At 34.2% G+C, this 21,854-nt stretch overlaps 1 protein-coding gene across 5 annotated transcripts; it reads right to left on the minus strand.

Moving 5' to 3' along the window:
- Window positions 1-1,048: 1,048 nt before the first annotated feature.
- Window positions 1,049-21,066, minus strand: LOC144970902 (2-phosphoxylose phosphatase 1-like). 5 transcript variants are annotated; one of them, XM_078911043.1, is made up of 7 exons: window positions 20,927-21,066; window positions 19,479-19,602; window positions 15,194-15,336; window positions 14,462-14,614; window positions 13,038-13,115; window positions 10,978-11,194; window positions 1,049-9,340 (listed from the first exon to the last, which is right to left on the minus strand). In XM_078911043.1, the coding sequence occupies exons 3-7, from the start codon at window positions 15,279-15,281 to the stop codon at window positions 8,332-8,334; spliced, it is 1,545 nt and encodes a 514-aa protein (XP_078767169.1). In that variant the 5' UTR covers window positions 15,282-15,336; window positions 19,479-19,602; window positions 20,927-21,066; the 3' UTR covers window positions 1,049-8,331. The 5 variants fall into 5 exon arrangements, with proteins under 5 accessions (XP_078767169.1, XP_078767168.1, XP_078767167.1 ...); XM_078911042.1 differs by lacking the exon at window positions 20,927-21,066 and having other exon boundaries at window positions 19,479-19,835; XM_078911041.1 differs by lacking the exons at window positions 19,479-19,602; window positions 20,927-21,066 and adding an exon at window positions 18,139-18,275.
- Between the last annotated feature and the right edge of the window lie 788 nt (window positions 21,067-21,854).

Consider the following 21,854-nt stretch of genomic DNA (forward strand, 5'->3'; position numbering starts at 1 on the left):
ACAAATGGGTAACAGACGTAGATTCCATGAGTATACTATCATTGTGCATTCTTTGAGATCACCTAATAGTTTCATCCAGCCACAAGCACAGAATCCCACTAAGAGGAACACACTCAAATGCTTAAATTATACATTCAAAACATCAAATATGACAATACACAACAGAAAGATGATTTACAAGGGAAAAAATGTAATCTCCCAAACTATACTATAACTATACAATTAATAACATTGACTGTTTCCCTCCCAGCCAAAAGACTCAAGTCAGGGCCAGGACAAAACCAAGCAATACTATTCCAAGACAAAGACAGTCAGAAAGCAACTCGGAATCCTTAATAATGTTTCTTTTTACATCCAGCATTATACATCTGATCCATAATTTTTGACAACATGTTCCTTTTCCCGGTTAATGATATGACCTGAAAGTATTCCAAACTTTATAAAACTCATTAAATCATAATATGTTGTTTGTATTTGTTTTTAAGGGGTTTACGGCGCTAGCGACACATTTAAGGTCATATCAGCGCCATTAAAAGGAAGAATATGGGATAGTAAAAAGTTCTAGAATTACAATTAAAGCACCAAAGAAAAGGGAAGACAAAGGGGAATTGGTCCAAATAGGAAACAGATGTAGTTCAAAGAGCACACGATCAGTGTACTTAAATTGAGATCACTGTAAAGTCTCACCCAGACACCAGTACAAGATTCCACTAAGAGGAATACATTCAAATGTTTACATTATACACTCAAAATAACAAATATAACAAATAACAGAGAGATGATTTACAAGGAAAAAAATATCTCCCAAAACAATAACCATACATTTGACTGATTCCCTCCCATCCAAGGACTCCGGTCAGGGCCAGGACAAAACGAAGTAATCTCATTCCAAGACAAAGACAGAAAGCAAGTTGGAAAACAGATACAGGGTGATGGAAGACACAGCAAGTAACTCCCTGCCCACTATGGGAGGTCAGGAACCCCACCCAGAAATCATAACAAAAATATCTTGAATAAAACAAAAATGAGTTAAGTATCACTGACTGGATGGGTGGAGCGATATGTTTTATTCACAATATGAATACAAAATTTCATTTTCATTTATACGTTATGAAAACCATAATATTAATATATAATGTTTCAAGACATCTTTTAATTGCTCCATTGCCCTCAAATGTTCAAACATTTTTTTTGCAGAAATAAAAATAGTTTCCAAGCAAAAATCACACTCAGAAGCACCATATGAAGACATGCATTAAGATCAATGTATAAAACGATTGATGAATGACCAAATACATAACACATGATATGTGAAAACATTGTTATTAAACCTTGTCCTCATGAAATTACAATATTATGTGGATAGTTCTAATCATTGCGTGACGTGTTGGAAGACATAACGCTTGTCACAGGGTTTTTAATTCCAAACCCTTAAACATCTATAAAAGCTACAATTTAAAGTATGTATCTGTGTAGTTAGTTCTGTAACCAATGTTTAGGGAACCATTCTACAATGGTTTGGGTATAGAACATAAATTATATAATGAACACTGTATTAATACAACATAACTGCTCCCCTTTTTAAATATGTCTGTTTAAATCAAAAGTAATAATAGTTGTCACGTAATTCTTTCGTTACTATGAGAATTCCAGTAGTACAGCCTTAAACTAAAATTATGTTGAGTTTAAACAATATATAATCTATCGAGGATAAAGCTGTAATAAAAAGGAATGGAAATTGTCTCCTATGTCTTTCAATTGGCGTCAAATTACATGGAATTGCCTGGTTCAGTATAGAGGGAGATCAGTGACGAATGACTGGCATCACCGGGTACAGTGGTCAACACTGATCCTGATGAAGGCTACAGGCACAGGTGAGGCAGGTGAGACAATCGATTGTACTGTTATAACCCTATTTTTTATTCTGGCATAATTCGAAGGTATAAATTATTAAGAAATCACAGGCTTTCAGGCTGATGCCTGTCACCATATTGGAGGAATTTTTTATTATGTCTGAAAAAAATGTTTTTTTTTTAAAAAAGGTTTTATTTTCTTCTTTGTAATATTTGTACTATAAATGTATATGACAAACAAGAGTGAGTTTTTATACAGCAAATTCTTTTTTGAAAATAATGAAAATCAATCAAAGGCAAAGTATGCAGGGAAAGAAAAAATAAATTCATTCTACTACCTTGCATGAATTCACTTCTGCAATGACATTTTTTCACTTGCCTAGAAAAAGTTTGCTCCATATAGACATCTATTGATTAGGAGGAGACAAAGCGTAATTTGTCAAACTCTACTGAAAAAGCCTTAGGACTTTTGACAAGTTCAAGGACAGCTTTGTCTATATCTGTATCTATGAAAAAAAATAAATTTTAAAGTGCCTTTATTCGTGGAGACATTTTCCATTCAGGTCTATTCTTTAAGTGAGGGTTAGTTTTCTGGTAAAATATATACGCATGTACCAAACGCGGAAATCACTTCAAATATCAAAATTTTATTTATACCACTGGTTATACCGTTTAAACTGATATATTATCACACCTACCCTATACTGTTTGTCATGTAAAATTCATGCCTTTATTCATGCTGGAATAGCAATTCTGGCAAAATAAAAAGCTATAAGAATATTTGTTTTAAAGCCAATTTGGGAGTTGAAACAGAGCGGCAATGAATGATCATAAATGGTCAGATTGTTGCATTAAAATATGTGGAACACATTTATTTTGAGAATATTTACACTGACAAGGGTTTTGTAATTTATTTGTGTCACAATTTCATATCATAATTACTATAATATTACTACACGTATAACATTAAAAAAAAATTACTTAAAATAAATCCGCGAAAGTATCAAGAACCCCATTCACATATAATCCTTATCTTAATAGACTATAAAATAGGGTAACTTTGCCTTAAGGCTTATGGGGAAACTTTGCCTCTTTGACTTTGGACAAAAAAATATAAATAGCATTGTATCAGATTCCCGTTGGTAAAAAATATAAAGACTTTAAACAAGGGGAATAAAAACTGTGACCAGGCTGTGAATACTCTCAAAGTGCTCCTAATCTGTAGAGGCAACGTTTTTGTTTTGTTTTGTTTTTGTTTGTTTTTCGTTCCCCTCAGTATCTAATATTTAAGCAAAGGGGAACAAAGGATACAATCAGTCTATTTATTTACAATAGACGGTTATGGACTTGGGTGGGTGGGAGATTAAAAAACAGCTAACACCTCCTAAATGCAATTTTATAATTTAATTATGGGTTACCATCTTTAACAAATTTAAACTTCCATAAGAAACTAATTTCCCATTACCTTTTGTTTCAGAGGGAATGTGTTAAGAATTATCACAGAACTAAAATTAACACTAATCTACTTCAAGGACATACAGATACAGATAGTCTTTCCATCTGTCTTTGGAATATGAAAAGCATAACAATAAATATCACATTTTGAATGAACTGGCCAGTCACCGAGAACAAATGAATGTAAAAAAACAACAAAATAACATTTCGACATGTATATGCTTTATCACTGAAATAAACTATTTTTAGATTCAATTAAAAGAAAGTATCTATGGGGGACTTTTACAACTTCGCTTTAAACTCCCTCTTTTTGCTGACATTTGAGATAATAACATGGCATTTTTTTTAATGGTCTTGGAAATCTAAGGATAACTTCTGTTACGGAATATAAATATTGAAAGATGGAACAGTCAGAAATATCTAATCGAATCATGTGTTATAAACATATAATAATTTTTTCAGCAGCTACATCTTTTTAAATTATAAATAAGGAATGTAGCGTCATCACGGGGATTGGGAGCAATTAGCATTGTCTGAATAAAATTTAAAAATCACAGTAGAAAGAAAAAAGGTCTTAGCACTATCAATACAAGGATATGACAGCTATACCTACAATTTAACTTGCTATTACTGTCCTAAAAATTGGATAAAATGAAAACAACTTTAATTCAAGAACTGATCAAAATTCAGTTAACTTCCAGAGGTAAAATGAAAGATTTTGTTAAACGTACTTACTTTTCTGATTAACAATTTTACAAATTATATTCACATTATGTTACTTCAGTCTCTAACTTTCTGATGAAGGTGATGATGGTGGGGGTAATGGTGATGAGAATACAATGACATCGATGATATGATATGGATAGTTATGGTGTAAATAATAAAGATGATAACGTGTGACAGTCTCACAGCCACTGCAGGTTAGTATAAAAATATGAATAATGCCAGAGCAAAAAAAAACAAAACAAAAAAAAACCCCACCGATGATGGCGATGGTAACAGATGATGGTGGTGGTAATAGTGATGATGATGGTGATGAGAAAACAATGACATCAATGATCTGGGTGATGAGAAAACAATGACATCGATGGTATGGATAGTTATGGCTCAAGTTGATGTAAATAATAGAGGTGATAATGTGTCACGGTCTCACAACCACTGTTGATTAGTATAAGAATATGAACAATGTCCGAGCAAAAAAAAAAAAGAACTGATTACTGTGCCAAATGCAAGAAATTATTCATATGAATATTTGAACCAGCTTAGAGATCTGTGGTGTGAACGGAAGAGATAGTCTGAGAACAAATATTTGTTTACAATACAGACATATTATACATATTTATACTCATAATAAAAAAAGAAGGAAAAATCTCTGTTCGGTTTAATAAAAACAACATGATGAGAGACAGAGGCATGCGTAGGGGCTCGATTCAAAAGCAGGAAATTTAACTGAATCTTGTTAAGAAGTTAGGCAGATACCAGGCTGATGAAGAGGTTAAAAGAGGTTGTTACTTAACACCCCATTACAGCCATCCTATCTGTAGCACCATTCAACCTCTTGCAATAAATGTACAAGATATTTACTACTGTCAACTTAGCACAATGTTTCTGCAAAGCACACTCTAGAAGTCAGAATCATCTCAAAAGGGTAAGATTCTTATTAACAGGAGTAAATTTTGACGTCTTTTATTTAAATGTAATGAATAATCATTATCAAATGACATTCTATGGATTGTATTTGTCATCGATATCAATTACTTATTTGATAAGGGACAATAGCAAAGCAATTAAAATCATGAATTTTCCACTTATCTGAAGCACAGGAACTCCATTTTCAACAATGTCTCTTATGCTAAAACATTCAAACAATCAATAACGAGGTTAATAGAAAAAAAAAACAAACCTAAACCTTTTCGAGGTTTGAAAATAGAGCATTTAAAAACATTATGCGAGTGATATTACAATGATTGCATCTACAGCAGAAGTATGTGGACTTATACCTATGGAATGGTAGATCTTATGGAGCATCAACCAAGTAAAAATAAACTGAATTCATATGTGAATGAGTGCCTGATTATAGGCATTGGTCAATATTGTAAGAGTGCTGTTATAAAACGGAGGCTTACCACAAGGCCTGCTGTCCAACCGTTGACCTGCACCTTATCCAAGTCTCACATATGTTGAATCTAGAGTCTCAATTCATAATACAAATGCGCGTTTAAAGATTTACAATGCACTGATTTGTTTCAAATAGAACTAGAATAACCATAGCTAATAAAAATATATATTTTTAGGGCTTCAAATTGTCTTTGACAAATATATTTTTCCAGAGCACGAAAACAAAATTCTGTCTAAGGGACCTACATTCTTTATACATCTGCAGCATATTATATTGCAAAGAGAAGATAAAATATAAAACCATATCCCTACATCTTTGACGTACTATGAACCACAAACGATTCCTTAATGTAAAAATAAGAGGCATTTTCATTTGGTGAATAGAACTCAATGTCATTGTCATTTGTTGATCACTTCCTCAACAAGACAGATCCATTTGAGTCTTTCTCCTTTCTGCAAAAGACCCCAGGCATATCTAATTCTCTTATTCCAGGACGATTTTACTAATGCAATATAGAAGGGCACAAAATATAAAATGGGGTGGGGTTGATAAGACAGCAAGAGATAATGTCACCAGCCAACAAGGGCAGATAGTAGGCCCTTATCTAGTATGGGTGCAGTTGTAACATGACGAGACTTAAAGCAGAAATATTGCAATTTATATGATAAGCTAACTTCCTCCATTATGAAATCAAAGACTCAACAAGGTTAAGCAATCAACCCTCAAAACCACATTCCTCTGTCTAGCCATATACACAAAAAAAATTCCTAAAAACTCTTGTTATAAAAGTACATTCATAAAAAATACAATCGAATTCATTCATGTAACTTCAAACAACAATCTATTACATCTCATTAAAATGAAATCACATATTTTATAACAAATATGCTGCCCCTGCAGGGTAGTAATAAATCTTTTAAAAAAGTAATGTATTCTGTTCCAATAATTAAAAAAAAATATTAAGATTCAATAGTCTAACAAATTAGAAAAGAAATCAAAGACACCCCCGAGCTCAGTAATTTTAGGAAACTTTTAAAAACATTTTCAGTTCAGGCAGGCTTTTGAGTAGTATTTGCGTTTTGTGTTACAAAACTAAGTAATCTTATTCCATGTCAAAGACAGAAAGCAGATTGGAAAACAGAAGGATAGAAGACACAGCAAATGACTTCCCTGCCCACTATGGAAGGATGGAAATAGACAAAAGGATGTTTCTATTGATTGTTTTTCTTGGAAGAAAGAAACATAATTATGATTCTTCTTATTATTATATGATTATTATTATTATGATTATTATCATTATTATCATTATTACATGTTATTACAGTGGAACTCGGATACAACAGGGAGTTACCTGCCTAAGTAAATGAATCAGATGATGTGACTGTGATCTCCATCCCCCCCCCCCCGTCCGGGAAATTACCATACCTCACCCCCTCTTCCACTTACTTCAGGACATAAGGCGGGTTGGAACAATGCAACGGTTACTTCTACCTTCCTCCTTTCCAACTGCGCCACTGACAACCATTAAGTGCACGTCAAAACTCAAGTAGTGCACAGTCCTAGCCTCAGGCACATAGAGCTTCATCATCTCACTTCTTATTGGGTATAGTTACCTAATCAGTCAAGAGACGTACATCCCTCACTCCACATGTAACATCTAGTCCTGAGTGTATCCACATGTTGATAGGTCAGGCTGTTGTATGCGAGCTGTACTGTATTATTATTGATGATGAGGATGATGATTATGATTATCATCATAATTATTACAATCATGATCATTATTTTATCATGTATTCATACATACACAAAAAATCATGGCATTTATCTTCTGTACACAAACTGTCTATTTTCAATATCAAGGTCAAAGTGAAGGGTTAAAAATGCACAATACATGTGTGAGGTCTATTTTAAAAATCACTTTCCCTATACTGCTAATTGGCAGAGCTGGTTTCATGATTCCCATGGGAACAAATTGATCATATCTGTAACAAAACAAAAAAATCTAACAAACTAGAACAAAAAAACAACAACAAAAAAGTATCAAGGGCATCCGACTCTATCCGTGCAAGCACCATGTGCGGTAGAATTATTTTTTAGCTTATAATTAAAGTACTGATGGTGACAAAAGGTGAAAAAAAAGGAAAATTTTGAACGTGTGTCTTTAGGTCCCATTTTGGCATCAACCTTGCATATTCCACACAGTACAGATATCTTCATAGATCATTTATAGAAAGATTCACTGAAAATGAAAAGGGAATGATAATTTTGCAAAAATTAGCAGAGAAGCCGGATATTGCAAAAATTGTGAAACAGGCTGATAATGAGGAAATTCCTCCTGTCTCCAAAATTCGGTTTTGATCCGTGGTAAACCATTGGCACTGATTAAAACCCAATCCCCCTCCTATCCTTGTGACCAACAGAGACTAACTATAATCCTGAGGGAATAGTCATGTGACATAAACACATGTTAAGTGTTATTGCAGACACTGCACTGTTACTAGCATTTTTCTCAAAATCACCTCTCTCGCATTTACATGGTTAAAGTCAGATATCCTCAATATGTATATGATCTTGTTTTCACTGGCCATCAAAAAATACTTTAAAATTTCGGAATATATTTGATCTAAATGACAAGATTCTATAAGGTTATCAATATGAATTAGGGAATGTAATGTATAAAATAGACCGCTCCAAGACTCCTTTTGACTTTGACACAGTCATCACTCGATGAACCAGTTTTAAACACAGTACTTCATCATATCTTTCCCATATATTGCAACTGCACACAGATTGTGTTTTGTAAATATCAGCTTTTCATTCATGTCCGACTGGACTGAAAAAGCATTGCGTAGTATTAATGGGGAATTATCATCTTTCAAAAAAAAAAAAAAGAAGAAGGCATAATTACATAAAGTCTTTGTTTGCTTTGGAGAAGCAGAATGATCTGAGATTCCGAGTGTTGATAAAGGAGATAAAATGTTTGAAATGGCACATTCCATGATCATCTGTCTTTTCTCTGCAGAACACCACCTGATCTGTGACAACATGGCCATTTTGTAACACTCTGACATATTTGTTATCACTACCATCTGTATTGCTGCTATCCTTCCACAACTCAAATGTTATCATGTGGGCATAACCAGGCCATACATTATCTGTCAAATCTAAGGCTGCTATTAAAGGTGTAATTGTCGTATCATGGCCAGAATACAGGTGAAAACTAGCGTTGGATCCATTCAAACTTGATATATTGAAATTTCGGACTATCCTGGAGAGCAGCCCGTACATCAATGCCCTAGCGTGAGTCTTGTATGATTTAGACTTGCCAAGACAATCACTTTTATTGTCAATAATTTTCCACAGTGCTTCCATGATACTTGTATTGATGCAAGTTCCATTAGAGCTACAAGGGTATGGTTTGTTGTGACATATATGACTACTAAACCCGTCCATTAAGGAAGTGGGGCCAGCAATGGTAAAAGGTGAAATGTTTAACACTTTGGTAACATATGAAAGAAGTGCTTTGTAGTTCTGAAAATTTTTCTTAATTGCTTTGGTAACTTTACACTCTGCTTCAGCTTTCAGCCTGAACTCTTCTATCCTCTGACACTGACAACCTAGTCCAAATTCTCTATCCTCGCAAAAATTTACACCTAAAGTGGGTTTGATACTAATTTTCTCAACATTGAAATTGGGAAGAATCCCGTAAGTGAATGCTATGGCACTTTGATAAGTTCTGGAGACTTCAGTACTGTGTATCAACACACGCTGGTGCCAGTTGCTCTCTGTGAGCAGCCCATGCTTGTGTACGTATCTCTCACTGAAGTGCATTCCATTAAGGATGTGTTGAATGGCACCCTGGCCTGTTAGTTGTCCCTCCCCACAAAACTCATGAGACGGGAACATTGACCATCTGAAAATAATATAGAACAATAGAATGAGTCACTTAAAAACTGATGTTTTCACAACTAATGATAAGTTTCTCCCATCTTGTCATTGAATGTAAAATTACCAAAATTAAGTAATAATAGGGGAAAAAAAGATTTTGTTTTTCTCATTCAAGGTTTTTGGCTTAACATATGTATTGAGGTGAACAATTATCAATTTGTGTTAGCTATTTAACCATTATTTATATGTAAGCCGTAGCTTAGGCCAGATAACCATGATATATGCTCAATAATAAAATTGAGTCATCATATTTTGATGAAATGTGATCAATGATCCTAAGAAGGAATTAAATATCAATGATAAACCTTATCTCTACAATTTCATTATCAATTTGTTTTGTTTCCTATAACAGTTGAGAAAAATGGTAATAAAAGTTGAGCAAAATGATGTGATGTATTATCATTTGCTATTATTTAGAGAATAAGATTATATATTAAATTGTAAGTAAAAAAAATAAATCAAACGAAACAGACAGTCAGGATATCAAACTTTTATTATTCCTTCATATCAGGACGGCACTCATTGTGCATATTTCATTGAAACAACTTTAAAGCTAGGTCATTTCAAGGATCAAAGAATTTGGTAATAGTAAATCCTTTCATAATTCGATTTATTATTGTTAAAGAAATATTAAGAAACTACATCAACAAGAAAAAAGAAATTGATTCTGAAAGCGAGCTATCCAAGAGTCTAGTGAATGCCATAATCAAGTCCAAACAAAAATACAATCACAGGACCCCTTCCCAAGAAGTACTATATTACAATAAAGATCTGTGTATGAACGGTGCCAGACAAAGCAAGAAAGAAGAATACAAGAAAAAAAAACATCCAAAAATTCAGTCTACCTCGACTGGGGTTGACTGATTTTTGGGGATTTTTTCCCCCTTGTATTTTTCTTTCTTGCTTTGTCTGGCACCCTTCAAATAGACTTGTTAAGCTCTTTATCTTACACTGGTGCCAGCTCCCTAGTTTCTTACTCTATTGAGTAGCTGGGTCTGTTAGATCTGGCGTAAGGTACTTTGCAATAGACTAGCGTCCTATCCAAAGGGTAGCAAGCAATTGCTATTGTCCGTTTCACACTATAGAAACCGGGATAAATACCGGCTACATGGGCCTAATGGCTCTGAAAGACTATCCAAATAACTAAATGTTTAGAAGGAATAAAATGGCTCCGTTGCCATGTCCAGCTTATGAATGATTCTAATAAAAAGTTTTATAACCTAATTACAAGGCTGAAAGTAAATAATGTAGTATTTAATTAATTTGTGAGATCAAATTAGGGTTCTTGATTTCTGTACAACTGATTAAGACAAATATCAGAAATCTCATTTTTTAATAAAATCTATGAACAATACATTTTCTTTTCTTTTAAAAAATGTCTTCTGTTTTCCTTTATTCTTCTCCAGCTTCTTCTCCTTTTTCTTTGTCGCAATGCAGCTAGTTTACAATTATCTATCATACAATCTAAAACGTTGGTTCATATTTTTGTTGCAAACACTCGAGCAGAGTTTTTTTTAAAACAATGCCTGATAATGTGCACGAGGGAATATAAACATAAATTGATGCACTATGAAAATCATATTAATCTTCTCATAAACTCACCTTGAAAATGCCTTATCCTCAGGAAGTGTTTTCTGCATTTCTGCAGTCATTACATGAGGAAAGTTGACAATTTTGGAAACGTGAGAATACTGCTCTGTGTCGAATAGACAGTTGAGATCCCCTGACAACCCCTGAGGAAGTTTTTGTATGGGGGATCTGTCCCCGTGACGGATGACAGTATGAACAGCAAGAAGCTTGTAGTTGGATGGGGCCAGGCCTGGAATGAAAATACAAAAATAAAAAGATTCAAATACTTTCTTCACACCTCTTTATATCTATACAAGATGCTTCAAAAGAATACAATGGAGTTATTATCAAATTGGGAAACTAGAGATCTGAACAAGTGTTTATGAAAAGTGCCAGACAAAGCAAGAAAGAAAAATACAAGAAGAAAACCACCCCATAAAATCGGTCTTCTTCAACTGGGGAAGTGTTGAGGTAAGCTGATATTTATTTATTTTTTTTGTGTGTGTGGGAGGGGGTGGGGGGGGGGGGGTGGGTGTGGTGGTGGTGGTTTTCTTCTTGCATTTTTCTTTTTTGTTCTGTCTGGCACCGTTTCATACACACTTGATCAGATCTTTAACAGTTATTATGCACTTTTGCAGTTCAAAAGCATTGTAATGGACTAAATCAAGGACAATTTGACAAAAATCTGAAAAGGTGTATTTGACACACTGCCAGACAAAGCAAAAAGGAAAATATATGAAAAAATTATCCCCAAAAATCAGCCTGCCTCGACTGGTGATCAAATCTTAGACCCCCTGGCTGTTTTTTATTCTTTGGATGAATTTTTTCCTTGTGTTTTTCTCTCTGTCTTTTCTGGCACTGTTACATTTTTCAGATCTTTTTCTAACAGCAGTGCCTGCTCGTTCCAGTTCACCATGGAGATTATCAGAGAGTTGGGACAATATATTACACCAGTGCCTGCTCCCTAATTTGTGACTTTGATATCTCAAAATCAAATTGGAGCTACTCTAATACCTTTGTCCTTGTACTTTTGTGTTCAATGTTTGTTATGATGTGAAAAAAAGGTTTACATGGGAATCACCTAAGAAGAATAGTATGGAACAGTGCCAGACAAAATTACCTTGTAAAGCGCTTTGAGCATGTTTAGTGGATATTGCACTATATAAAAGCTCACTTTAAAAAGTAAAAAATAAAAAATTATATATATAAGTATATAAGTATATTATACATAAGTATAATAATATATTAATAATAATAATAATAATCTTAATATATAAGTACTAAATTGTCCCAACTATCAGGTAAACTCTGTGTTGTAATGGTAGACATCAGAACGTTAACCTAGAGGTCTGATACCCAGTTGAGGCAGGCTGTTTTTGGGATTACTTTTTTTTCTTGTATTTTTCATTAGAATTTGTCTGACACTGTTTCATACAAACGTTTCAGATTGAAATATCTTACACCAGAGCATGTTCCGTAATTTGTAACTTTGACAGAGAACTTATCCAAGTTTGATTTGTTGTCAACTCATTGCGGTTTCATAATCCTATGGTGACATGGGAGATAGAATAAAAGCTGCAATTCTGAGGTTTTATCGGAGGAATTTTAATGTTGTACTTGTTGACAGTTACAGTAGTGGCCACATTGAGTAATTTCTAAAAATCAAAAATAAACACTTGATGGTATATTCTACATATATACTTAGTCATTGGTTCTATTGTATTTCTTTTAAAAAATACTGTGTGATAATTTTGCCATTAAAAAAAGAAGACACTTATATATCATATAAAATCAATTTAAGTTGTTCTGCCTAATACAGTCGTGTCTCTCTAAACCATAACTCCACAATCCAGATGTCTCCATTATCAGGACAGATTGCCTGGGGTTGGATATTTTCTTCTATCCGGATGTCTCAGTAATCCGGACAAAATGCTAAGAACGGAGGTGTTTGGATTGGATAGACATGATTGTATATCGTTATCACTAATTTTCCTTTGAATTAAACTTTTGTCAATCTTTTAATCATATTCTGTTCCCTTCATTTATCCCAAAGTTTAATAAAATACATAATTCTCTGGAATATCTTCTCTCACCTTCCTGGCCCTCCATGTGATTGTGAGCACGGTTGCAGTACTTGGCAAGCCGAGCTGAAGAGAGGGATGGCCTTGTATCTGTAGTAGAATTGGGTTGGTGGTAGAGAAGAAAAGACATACAAGAGTGGATGACTTATGATTGAAGAAAATACTAGGAAGCCCGACTTTGTGAATCAAAATTAAAAAAAAAAAAAGAAAGCATGCTATCTTGAAAAAAAAGAAAACAAAAAAAAATTGTTTTAGACTCAAATCTTCTTCAGCTAATAATAATAACGGGTAAAGTGAAAGATAAAAACAGAGGCCTAATAGCAATTTACTAAGATGAACTGTGTAGTCAAGATCAATAATCAATATTCATTTTTTTAAAAAAAGTTTGACACAAAATAAAAGAGAAAATGGGCTTTCATGTGATACAACTATAGAAGCTAAAAAATAATAAAAAGTTGCTTTATCTTGGATTTTATTTCTAAAAAATCTGTTACCAATTATCATTAATGTCATCTCCAAAGCAACTCATAAAAGAAAATATTTTATAAGAAGTTTAATCATCGAGCAATAGAAACAGCTGTTTACAGATAAAATGATAGATGCAACACACACATCCACATATGCACTCAAAGTGCTTCAGAGGGAATCCCAAGCCAACAGCAACACTAAACATGTAGGACGAGACGTGATGTCTGTAAGGCAATAATAATACTAATACAAGTCACCCCCCCCCACCCCCAAACAACCCTGGAATTCTGATGAAAATTCTGATACAAAAGTCACTGATGTTACTGGCCAGGTACTCATTTTACACCAGAGTACAATGAGAGAATGTGAGTAAGGAGCCCTGGACTCAACTTTGTGCTGCCCACAGCAGGTAGCAAACCAGGGGTCCTAAAGTGAGTGTCATATGATGAAGCAATTGATTAATTATCTACCACACAAAATCATACTCAAACATATAGTGTAGAATACAATATAAAACCATTTTTTATTGAATGCAATTGTCATACATGTTACAAGCGTAATAATGAGAATAGTATTCATGATGGTAGTAGTAGTTATATTACTGCTATCCATGACATGGATGATGAAATGATAAAGAAGGTAGCCCCTTCATGTCTATAGTAGTTTCTTAGAGTCTAGAGGCCCATTGATATTTCCAAAGATCCACAACTCTGGCCTGATTGCTATCAGCAGAAAATATTTGACATGACAAAAATCAGTGGATACTTTTGCAGAAATTCCAAAAACCCTGGAATGACGCTGAAAATTATAATCATGTTGTACATGCTAATCTATTGTAGAGTTCTTTCTACCAGATCAAACAGACTCAGCTACCCAATTACTGCAAAAGTTAAATGAGATAAAAACAACACTGTGGTATTTCCATTTCCACCCGATTAGCAATATTAAGCACTAAGAAGTCTGCTTACCTTTGGCATCAAAATGCAATTCTTCGCCCTCTGGCTCCCGAAGGGTTCCAATTTTCTTTGACAATTTATGGTAAAGCTCTTTTGAGTTGGGAATTTTGAAGACAAACCGGGAATGTTCCGCTTCTGGGTTGTGAGAGCTACTGTAGTATAATACTAGAAACAAAACATGGCAACAAATTAAAAAAAAAATTCTATTATGTATTTATATCTAGAAATATATTTATTTGCACAATGCAAAGATACTTTTATGTACTGTGAAATGACTGTAAATTAGAAAATGTGACAGAAAAAAAAAGTGTCCTTCTTAACAAATAATGAGTGATAATATCATCTTAGAGAGACGATAGATAGATAGATAGATAGATAGATAGATAGATAAATAGATAGATATATAGAGAGAGCGTGTGAGAGAGAGAAAGAGAGAGAGAGAGAGAGAGAGAGAGAGAGAGAGACGAGAGAGAGATAGATACAGAGAGAGAGAGAGAAAGAGAGAGAGAGAGAGTGAGAGAGAGAGAGACAGAGAGAGAGAGAGAAAGACAGAGAGATAAAAATAATAGAAACAATATTCCCAAGCATTCTGATAGACGTGAGAGAACATTATAAGAAACAATCAATGATAATTGTTTTTATTACCTCAAGTATACAGGATGCTTAAACAATATCAGATTTAATAAATGGTTTAAAATGCATAAAGTGAATAAACATTTAAAAAGGCATAAGGATTATACTCACACAACAAAAAGGTGATTGACACTGATACAAAACCAATTACAACAAATGTTCTCATCTGCACCATGCGCAGACATCGTAAAGAATGCATTTTCCCTCAGAGACCTTGTTACTTTTTGGACATCATTTTCTTTTACTTTTGAAACCTACGAGTGAAGTACAAAGCAGTGAGAGTCTGAACTCACATTCATAAATAAATATAAAACCCCAAAACAAGCATTTAAAAAAAAAAAAAAAAAAAAAAAAAACATAGACCAAAAACAAACAAAAACAACTAAAAACAACAACAACAAAACAAAAAAAATAAGCAAAATGAAAATATTTATTACTTCTACAAAGAAAACTATTATATCAATAATAAAAAATGAATTGACTCCGTTTATTGATAAGTGTAATAAGAATCCTATCTAGATAAGTTCATGCTATAGAAACAGATTCATACGCAGTAACACTGTGTGGGTTTATTCCAATTCTTTAATTCAATCAATTTCATCCCCCCCCCCCACCCCCCTCCCTCCTGAAAGTGACCACTTAAAAAAACAATTACTTGTAAGTGACCTGACTAGACTTAAATCGATAGTATTTCATCAACTACTGTGGGGAAAATTTTCATTCAATTTTTTTTTTCAAGAATGCCAAAAAAATCAAATTTGTGCAATATTCAAATATGACCAAAAAAATTGTAAAAACAAACAATTTTAAATTATTCATTAAAATTCAAATAAAGCCACAAATACTTAAATAAGACATCAAACAAAAGGTAAGAGTAAGTACTATTGAATAAATCAAATCAATTTTTAACCAAAATTAGTGTCTTCACCAAAATATCACTGATTCAAATTTGATAGGGGAAAAAAGGGAGAAAGAAACAAGGACATTTTAAAAATTCAAAGAAAATTAAAGAGTACAGTTACGGACATCAAAAAACCAGTAAAATTAAAGCTTTTTATTAGTCCTGACATGAATCTTTTTTTTTTTAAGTAACAGCGCAAAATTCTTATTTGATTGAACTTGAAATGTTGGAATTTTTATGAAATAAGGTGTCGTTCGTGACAAAACTTTCAAAAATAGTGTTCATATGAAGGATTTCGAATTTGGAGCATTTGGTTAGTGATAAAAACACCAAACATAAATCCAACTCAAATTTTGACACAAAATAAAAGAGAGGACAGGCTTTCATGTGATACAACTTTAGAAGCTAAAAAATAATAAAAATTTGCTTTTTATTTCTAAAAAATCATTTTTAAAGACTTAACATCCCTATAAACACAATTTAAAGTAATACCATAAGAAAGATCTTTCTTTCCCGGTCATTTTGGTACCACTTGTGAATAAATCCAATCCTTGGGGTAGTTCAACCTCTGTAGAGAGGGTCAGAGGGGTATGATTTGACTATCAAAAAACCATAATTTCGTTTGAATGTGAAAGTGAAAGCGTCTTAAGTGAATCAAATTAACCTATATTTCAAGCAACACTAATCATACAAATCTGATATTTTCGGAAAAAAGAAGAATAACACTTTAATTCTGTTCATAAATATGTTCCTAGCTCAATTATGATGCAAATGCTGGCAGTTTTAAAAGACCGATGTTTCGAGAAAAAACTCCCGCTGATGTCACGCGGCTTGGAGTAGCTAAGGTAAGCTTGTCCTAGAAATTGGAAAATTTTCAATCTGGAAACAATTACAAATTGTTGTCAGTATCTGATAAGCGGAGCACTTTAAAACTAAAGGCAGTGGCTATTCGGATTCAAGTCTGAATAGTCTCCTGTGGCTATTCGGACTCAAACTCCAATGCGCATGTGAAATCAACAAGTTATTCAGACTCGAGAATGAATCTCCTAGTCCCCCGCAGCAATATAGATTTTAAACAAAAAATATTTCCATTTATTTGTACTTTAATTGACAATAATAACAATAATGGTAGAGTTACTATCATCAACGCTTTGGCGAGAAAGACAAAATCATTGATCAATTGGAAGTCCATTAGAGATTAAAAAGAAACTAGTTAAAACCCTCCAAAAGGAACTCAAATCAGTCAAAGTAACTGGTATAAAGAAAAAGCAGTGTCTACGTACACGGTAGCTCCGGTAACTGGTTTGCCGCTACAATACAAGCAATGGATGGACCTCGCTCTGTATGTGGATGTGTGTGTGTGTGTTATTTTAAAAAATCAAACAATACAATTTAACCCATTAAAGGCGAGTAGATCCTGAGGTTAGGTGCCCGGTTAGTAACGAAAATAATGATACCAAAATATTTGCGATATTCCTCTTTATAACGAAGTTATGCATCTTTAATTGAACCCCCCCTAAAACGTTTATTAAAAGTGAACAGCAATTTCCAGTCATAACTTTCTTGAGCAAGTTGGGTCACAATTTGACTCCCAATGCTGCTGCTCACTAAAATGCCTAAGTTACTGTGTACAGTACATCTATAGATGCTCCGTCGTTAGTAAAGGAAAAGCTTTTCTAACAACTTTCCACAATGTCCAAATAAAATCAGGAATTAGAGACAACACTCCATCTAAAATACGAAGTAGGGATAGATATCAGCTGAGTCAGTCTGAAATGGATAATAAAACAGGATTTACTCTGACCTCTTCTTCTATCACTAGACCCTATCATTATCATCAGTCACACACTCTCTGCCCACCGCCACTTCAAAAACTAAAACTGTAAGTGTAAGTGTAAGTGACTAAGAAAGTAAAGCCAGTAAAGCTCTTCGACGCTGACTTGAATCAGTGACTCTGGCTCCGGCCTGGTGGGCAAAGAAAAGAAAGCCACCCTCCAAAACCCCTCATCACAATCACAGGACTAAAACTTAAAACTTCTTCATCGAGACAGTTATTAAAACTAAAACTTCATTGTTTGTATTTGATTGCATCTTCTTCTACCAGATCAATTATTTCTATGAGTTGGTTTATTCATCTGAGTAAACGTTTACCTACTCAAATTAAATTTCCAGGAACCAAAGCTAAATTTATGATGTCCAGGATTAGAAAACCGTGAGAAATAAAAAATAAAAACGTCAGACAAGTCCTCAACCGAATAGAACATCACTTGTCGATAGTTCAGGATTGCCACATAGTTTATGGTAACATTGCCAAACAAGTCAAATAAATTATAAAAATGAAAAGTGACCGCCCATCTGACTAGATAGACCGTCTAGATAATAGATGAAAATGAAATATGGCTAAATAAACTTTCAAATCAATCTAACCACATGTGTACATTTTCGCTGGTCCGGTAACCGAACGCTCTATGGCAATGGGCTTGTTGTAACATTGTTGTAAAGGAAACATTTCTAACTTTGCGTTAATTTGAGCGTATTTACAATTACAGCTATGAGCCAGGGCATTCACACAGTGTGTGGTAGCCTTGCTATGAGCCCATAACAGTATTTGGTTTATCAGACCGGTAAATAAATATACGCTGATCTAACCTCAAATCTATTTTTCGGCATTTTTTTGTTCTACAAAAACTTATACATATTCAGATGTTATTCTAAGACTTAATGGAATATATCATTTAAGGGAAAACTGGTGCCTTCATCAAAAGAAATTGAAGACCTAATATTTCTTTTCTTTTGATTTAAATAAAAATTCACGAGTTTTAGAACTATTTTAGATTATTTTTGCCAAACTGGCAATCTTTTTCTGATTGTTGAATGGAATAAGTGAAACAGTTTAAAATAAGCAACGTAAACAATTACAAAGCGGAAATAATAGAAAAATGTCGCCTTCGGATCATCATAAACTCGTTTAATTGTTAATTTCGAGGTTTAGTGCCTTTTATGATACAAATTAAACGTTTCTATGGGTGAATCCGTATATCATACCACAAAGAAAGCAAAAATGAAGGTGCACAATTAATTTGAAATTGCAAGGCATGTTACACGCATATTACACACTTATGATAATATATTTAAGAATATTACATAAATAAATGAATGATTTGATTAATAGATAAATAAATAAATACGAAGGGAAAGTGTAATATTGATTGTAGAGCTTTATTGTTTTTAGACGACAAAAAAGGAGCGGATGGCTTAATCCTTAAATTGTTTAATCCATGAATCCACCTCTACTACACACTAATTAATTATTCTGTTCTCCACATATTATTTCATGTATGGTAACCAATAACTTTTATAGATACGTCTCTCCGACTGCCTTAATTATAATCCATATACACTACTCATTGATCCATATGGTTGTAAAACTAATACATTTTAAATAGGAGCGTCGACTCTAATTGCACAATACCATGGTTGAATTAAATTCCATACCGTTTCTTGATGTCAAAAGCACCATGAAAGAGAGAAATGTCAGAGCCGACATTACTATAGGCCATGTTTTCCATCTGTATACATGCATCGTTGTTTAGCAGCGGCAAACTGAGTTGGACATGAACTGTAGAATAAATTTACCACAATCATATTCATATTTAGATGATATTATATCGAGTCAAAAAAAAAAAGAAAAAGAAAAAAAAAAAGACAAACAAACAAACTAACAAACAAACAAACAAACAAACAAACAAACAAACATACAAAAAAATAATATGTAATAATAATAAACTAAAAACAAAACGCAAGTTTGGAAACATTTCATTTGATGTTGTAATTTTGAAAGACTTTGGTATAAACGGCATAGTTTCTTAACCATAGAGGGTAATTAATTAACCTTGGCAAGTATTGTAAATTTCGAATGTTTATGATTTTTGCTTGTATTGAAATAATGTCATACTTTTTTCTAATTCTTTTTTTTTTTTTGGTTCATTTATGATATGATTGTTTAAGGCCTAAAGTGAACCCAGTCAAAATTACTAAACCGTCGTTTCATTTCATGATAAGCGTGAACAAATGCAGTTTGATAATAATTCACTTTATATTAAAAAAGAGGCAACCATTTTACGCACTCGAGCTACCTGGATACTTTATAATATGCTTGATATGTATCAGTGGATCCCGATAGGTCAGTTGGTAGACCATTTGCTACATACGCAAAGGACCGAGATCAATCCCGACTGAAGTCAAGATATTTTTCAGACCCACTGTTCACCCAGTAGCAATTCGGTAGCTAGGTCTGTTAGTCCTGGCGGAAAGTACTTTGCGATAGATTAGCGTTCAAAGGGTTGCAAGCAATTGCTTTTGCCCATTTTACACTATATAAATCGAGATAAACTCCGGTTCTATGGGCCTAATGACTATGAAGGACTACTTTTTTATGATAATATAATGTGTCAACAAAAATATAAAGTCAGTCAAACAACACTCTTTGAATATTTCACATACTTCTTATTTCAGATTATCCTGCATTTTGCCATAGTAAATGTCACATCTCCATGCATCTCGATTCAATGCAGCATCTTCATAATATTTTAAACTCTATTATACATAAACCAATGCTTATTTTTACACTTCACGAAAAAAAAGGAAGAAAGAGAGGAATAAAGAGAGAGAGAGAAGAAGAAGGAGGAGGAGGAAGAAAAGAAGAAAAAGGAGAAGTGTAGAAGAAGAAGAAAAAGGAGGAGGAGGAGGAGGAGGAGGAGGAGGAGGAGGAGGAGGAGGAGGAGGAGGAGGAAAAGGAGGAGGAGGAGGAGGAGGAGGAGGAGGAGGAGGAGGAGGAGGAGGAGGAGGAGGAGGAGGAGGAGGAGGAGGAGGAGGAGGAGGAGGAGGAGGAGGAGGAGACATATCTGTTTATTCTACTTAATACCATACCAAATAAATAATACCTCCAGAGTGATGTGTATATTTTCCAAACAGAGATGGAAACACATGGAATCACTGATCATAAAAAAAGCAAGGGTGGGTCCCTCTATTCCGACAAACCGATTTCTTCTGAAAAAAAAAACAATGGATTAATTTTCTAACACTTAATCGTTCACCGTTTATAAGAGTGCAGAGTCTATATATGCCTACGTCTGTCAGTGTTACGCAAGTTATGCTGCAAGTATTTCCAATCTTCAATCGAACCTCGTCATGGATGGATGCATCGTCAGTCATCCGTGTCGTGCTCAAACATCACACTTTGATAGCAAAAAGATGTCCGCAGCGGTATGTAGTCTCTCTCTCTCTCTCTCTCTCTCTCTCTCTCTCTCTCTCTCTCTCTCTCTCTCTCTCTCTCTCTCTCTCTCTCTCTCTCATTTCCTCTTATCTCTTCTGCCGTTCTCCCCACTCTTTCATTCCATCCCCCTTCCCTCCCCCCCCCCCCCCAAATATCTCAATATTACCCTCTTTGATTCATGTCACCCCCCCCCCCCCCCCCCCCCGATTTCCGTGCACACTTTCCCTTCCCTCTATGGTTCTCTCCTTCACACATGCATGTGATATATAAATAAATAGGGTACCGGGGCACGCGTCAATAATTCACTACCTTGACTGCTTGATCCTTAGAACCGTTGGAATTTGAGGTGTGAACTCAGCAGCACCACTCTTGCTTATATATATATATCTGGTAGCAAGCTCATGCATTATTGGGAATAAAATGCAGAGGCGAGCATTTACATTGGAAGATTGCAAGATGCGTGATCTAAAGTAATCAAACTGCATCTCTATTTTCATGGTCAATAAAGTAGAAGATTGCTCACTTATCTGTGTGCAATAATACCCCCCCCCCCCCCCCCTCACATTCAAGTAATCCTTCAGAGCCGGTGTTTATCC

Source organism: Berghia stephanieae, chromosome 4 (genome assembly GCF_034508935.2).
Source record: "Berghia stephanieae isolate SIO BIC M18660-M18661 chromosome 4, UCSD_Bste_1.3, whole genome shotgun sequence".
NCBI lineage: Eukaryota > Metazoa > Mollusca > Gastropoda > Nudibranchia > Aeolidiidae > Berghia > Berghia stephanieae.